At 52.2% G+C, this 4,833-nt stretch overlaps 1 protein-coding gene across 1 annotated transcript in view; it reads left to right on the forward strand.

The window, feature by feature from the left end:
* Positions 1 to 4,533, forward strand: part of Spn (sialophorin) — a 7,489-nt gene extending 2,956 nt beyond the window's left edge. Inside the window, exons 3-4 of the mRNA XM_029559090.1 lie at positions 823 to 876; positions 1,231 to 4,533. Coding sequence (XP_029414950.1) covers positions 823 to 876; positions 1,231 to 2,506 — 1,330 coding nt within the window. The 3' untranslated portion in view covers positions 2,507 to 4,533. The remainder of the gene's footprint in view (positions 1 to 822; positions 877 to 1,230) is intronic.
* The last annotated feature ends 300 nt before the right edge of the window (positions 4,534 to 4,833 follow it).

The raw sequence follows: 4,833 nt of genomic DNA on the forward strand, positions 1-4,833 counted from the left end.
GTCTTTTTGAGACAGGGTCTTCCTGTAGCCCCAGCTGGCCTGGAACACACTATGTAGACCAGGCTGGTCTTGATCTCACAGACACCCACCTGCCTCTGCCTCCCAAGTACTGGGATAACCACACTCTGCTTTTCCTTTATTTTGATTTCTTTTTCATTTATATGTGCACATGCATGCCTGTGCCCACAGAGGCCAGAAGAGAGCGTTGGAGCCTCTGGAGTTTTAGATGGTTGTGAACTGCCTGATATTGATGCTAGGAACCAAATTCAGGTCTTCTGCAAGCACTCCTAACCATTGAGTCATCTCTCCAGGCCCTCCAGATAGTTTCCTAAGACTATAGATAGCATATGCAGTGCTTACTACTAACCTAAACTGGGGGCCATTGGCGTGACCTCAACTCCTGTGGCTCTGTCAGGGAAAAAGCTTTCCAGGACCATGAGTCAGAGCTTTCCCCTGGCCCTGTTACTTCCTGGGAGCTCTCAGGCAGAAAAATGTACCACCGCAGGTCCTGGCCTAACAGCTTGGGGGACCACAGATGCAACAGAAACCATCCTCCTCTCCCGTGCCCTCCCATGTACCCCCTAGTGCTCAGGCATATACATGCTCATCACTCAGCTCTGATCCCATGACAGTATGCTCCAGTAAAGACTTAAATCTCCACTCTGGACCCCAAGCATCCCTTCCTGTCTCCACTGGGCCCCTAGTCCTCCAGGCAGCTGTGGGAACAGGAGTGGGTGGGGCAGGATGCAGGGGTGGGGAAGGGTGGAGCCAAGGCCCACTTCCTTTCCCCTTGGGGCCCAGTCAGCCCTAGTGCTGCCCAAGCCGCAGGAGGAGTTGGACCCCTGGTGCTGGCCCTGTGCCTTACCAATCAAGCCGGTAAGAGGGTTTGACCTAGGTGAGTGTGGAGGTGCTCAGAGGACCTGAGACTAGGATGATGGGAAAAGACAGTCAAGAGCCATTAGGTGGGACAGAATGAGTTCCACCATTTTCCACCTGCTCTACCAGGAGGGCACAGCCTGCTGGAGTCTGAGCCACCAAAGCTAGGGGTTGGGGGAGTCACTGTCAGTATCTATTCCCTTGTTATTTCTGATAATAGTAAAAGCAAGGGCGGAAAAAGCCGTTAAACCACAGGTCGGGTCTGGCAGTTGGCAGGGAAGTGGGCAGAAGGGAGGGCCTGGCCAGGTCCCCCTCAGCCCATGTGTTCTGTTTTTCCAACTTCCCCATGCTCAGGTCCCAACTCCTGCTGGCGCCTATTGCTTTGGAGATGGCCCTGCTTCTTCTCCTCTTTGGGGGCTTCTGGGCCCATGTGGTGAACCTAGAGAGCACAGCTGGTCTGACACCTATCCCAGAGGTCCCAAGTCCCTCTGAGGCCTTGACCAACAACACAGTGATCTCCAGTGGGCCAACGACAAGGGACTCTGAGGAGGTTGTCAGCAGCTGGACACAGACCCTAACCCTACCTTCCTCAACTCCCTTTGGAACCACTGAATTGCCCATTCTTGGGACTTCCAATCCCACCAACAATGCCACTCTTGTACCTGACCCTCTAACCTCCCAGGAAGTTTCCAGCAAGATGTTATCACTGCCTGTAGAAACATCAAATGCAACCAGTGATCCTGCTTTCACCATGGAATACTCCACTGTGACAGAAAAGACCATCATATTTAATTCTCTGGAAACCAGCAAAGAGACAAATGGATCCCTTGTCACCATGGGAACAGGCTCCAAGGAGACCAGTGGACACTCTGTTACCACTGCAACAAGCTCCAATGAGCCCAGTGGATCCTCTGTTACCACAGCAACAAGCACCAGTGAGACCAATGGACCCTTTGTCACCACAGCAACAAGCTCCAACAAAACCAGTGGTCCTCCTGTCACCATAACTACTGGGTCTCTGGAAACCTCCAATGAGATTCACGAACTCCCTACCACGATAGCAACCAGCACTATGGAGACTTCCAGTGTAACCAGTGGTGCCTCAGTCTCCATCATAAAAATAGCCATGATGTCTACCCCAGAGCCCACTATCAACACAAGCATACACCCCCAGGAATCAAATGGCAAATTGCTGGTACCTGTGCTCCTGGCCCTGCTGGTGGTTACAGTCCTTGTGGCACTGCTCCTGCTGTGGCGCCATAGGCAGAAGAGAAGGACTGGGGCCCTGACCCTGAGCAGAGGTGGAAAGCGCAATGGAGTAGTGGATGCTTGGGCTGGGCCAGCCCGGGTCCCTGATGAGGAGACCCCAACAATAGCAGGGCCCGGGGGTGATAAAGGCACTGGGGTCCCTGAGACAGAGGAGCTTGGGCCGCAGCCCATGCTCACCACTTTCTTTGGCAGTCGGAAATCTCATCAGGGCTCTCTAGTGCTGGAGGAGCTAAAACCTGGGTCAGGCCCTGACCTAAATGGGGAGGAAGAGCCGCTGGTGGGCACAGAGGATGAGGATGCAGAGACCCCTACTTCTGATGGGCCAGAAGCTAGAGATGGGACTGCTCCTCAGTGCTTTTAAATTCCCAGAGGTCCAAATCCTTGAGGCCTCCCTCACCTTCCCTGTAGCATCACTCCCACCCATCCCCATCCAGCATCATCCTCCAGCATGCTCTGGATTCCTGCTCAATGTCTCTCTCAGCCTGATCCTTAATCCTGGATCCTGCACCCAGCATCTTCACCCAGTATTGCATCTGTATCCCAGCCAGGGCCTGCACCTGCTGAATATTTGTGAACCTAATGCAACATTCTTCCTCCTCATCTTCTCCCCTCCCCCTTTCCTTTTCTCTCCTCCCTGTCCTTGGAACCAGTAGCTGAATCTTCCTGAAGAAAATCTCATTTGACTCATGGTTTCTTCAAGGACAGCCCCCCGCCCACCCAGGGATGCTGGAGTCTGAAAAGCACAAAATTTCCCTGGGATGAAACTTTGGGAAATATATGAGCCCCCTAGTCAGGACTTCTGTGCAGGAGCAGCTCCTGAACTTCCAATTTGCTTTGGGACAGCATGGAGCTTGGATGGGGCCATCCAACTATGCTCTCCAGTGGGCCTTCCCCAGAGTGCAGTGACTCAGTGCTGGTCCATAGCTCATACCTCGACACCCTCCCAGCTACTGTGGGAGGCAGGCAGAGGAAGACATGAAGAGTTTCTGGCCAAGTGAGGCTCCCAGAAGCCGAGACCTGCTGGATCCACTCAGAAGTGCGGTTTGTGTGCAAGATTACTAGGTGCTGATCTGAAGGGTACTGGCACTATAGACAGAGGGAGGGAGTGGGGCAGAGACTGGGAAGGTGTTACTCCAGCATGAGGGACACTGCTGGGAACACAGGCTTTTTGCTCACACAGGGTAGACAGAGCTGAAAATCTAAGTCTGGCTGTAGCCTCCCCACCTCCAGAAAATGCGAGCTTGATAGCAAATTTACAATCAAGTGTGGGTTCTTCAGTCAAACTACCATGTCCTTTCCTCAAAGGCTCCCTCACACCCTCATACCTGTCTCTCACCCCACGCACACACCCGCATGCACAGCAGCCAGAAGAGGAGAGGAATCAGCCCAACTGCAGGCACTGGGTGCCCAGAAACCACTGGTTCTGCTGATCCCTTCACCGTTCACTCTGTTTCCTCTTCCATTCCAAGGCTGAGCTCCTTCCCTTTTCTAAGGGGAGTAAGAAGGAGTTACATGAATGGATTCATTTAATACCATGAATGGAATGGAACATGGGTGCCAGGGACTCCCCTGAGGGTCTGGGGTAGAGAGAGAGGACTGGCCCCAGTTGTGCAGCCTCTGAGACCAGCCCACCCAAGAGGCATGTGGTCCAAAGGTGGTTGCTAGAGGAAATTTGTAAGAGGAAGCTGTTGAGTCAGAGGGCGCAGTCAGACTGTGAACAGATAGACTGACCTACAAAGAGATGAGACTGTGGGGTTGTATGGCCTGGATGGGGAAATGAAGGTGGGATATAGAGGCTCAGGTGGCTCATCTATGCAAGAGAGGGGAAGGGCAACATTGGATGGAACAGGACTTTGGATCAGCTGCCACCATGTCAGGCTGCCATCCCCCTCTCCCTGTGGGGAAGAGACTGGAAATCCAGCCTCCCACCAGCTAGCCAGGCCACACTGAGCCCATTCCTACTGCTCACAAGGTGCTGTGTGGGTCAACAAAGAAGGGCAGAAGTGAGTTGTGAAAGTCCCTTAAGGGATACAGCAACTGTTTTCTTAGATTGGTCAAGGGAGTGCCCCAATTTCAGGTTTGAGAGCACGGTCACAGAACTGAGAGGTCAAGAGCTTTTCCTCCCTCTTGATCCACAGTTGTCTTCTGAGCTGTTGCTGATTTTCAGTTGCTGGGGGACTCCTGAAGGAAATATGGTGGAGATTAGGGAAGGCACCCCACAGGACTTCTGTCCGGACAGTGTCAAAATGTCTGAATGTTAAATTGAGTTACAAGGGGCTGGAGAGATGGCTCAGCAGTTAAGAACACTGGTTGTTCTTGCAGAAGACCCGGGTTTGAATCCCAGCACCCACATGGCAGCTAATAACTGTCCATAACTCCTGTTCCAGGGGATCCGACAGCCTCGTCTGACCTCTGTGGGCATTGCACGACACAGGTGCACTTACCTACATGCAGGCAATACACGCATACACATAAAATAAAAATAATAAATAATAAATTTTAAAAAGTTTAAATTGTCAGCCGGGCGTGGTGGCACACGCCTGTAGTCCTAGCACTTGGGAGGCAGAGGCAGGCAGATAGATCTCTGTGAGTTCAAGGCCAGCTGGTGCTGCAGGGAGACCCTGCTTCAAAAAGACCAAAAAAAAAAAAAAGTTTAAATTGAGTTACAAACAAAAATAACAACAGTCA

Source organism: Nannospalax galili, unplaced genomic scaffold (genome assembly GCF_000622305.1).
Source record: "Nannospalax galili isolate Female #2095 unplaced genomic scaffold, S.galili_v1.0 scaffold788, whole genome shotgun sequence".
Taxonomy (NCBI): Eukaryota; Metazoa; Chordata; class Mammalia; order Rodentia; family Spalacidae; genus Nannospalax; species Nannospalax galili.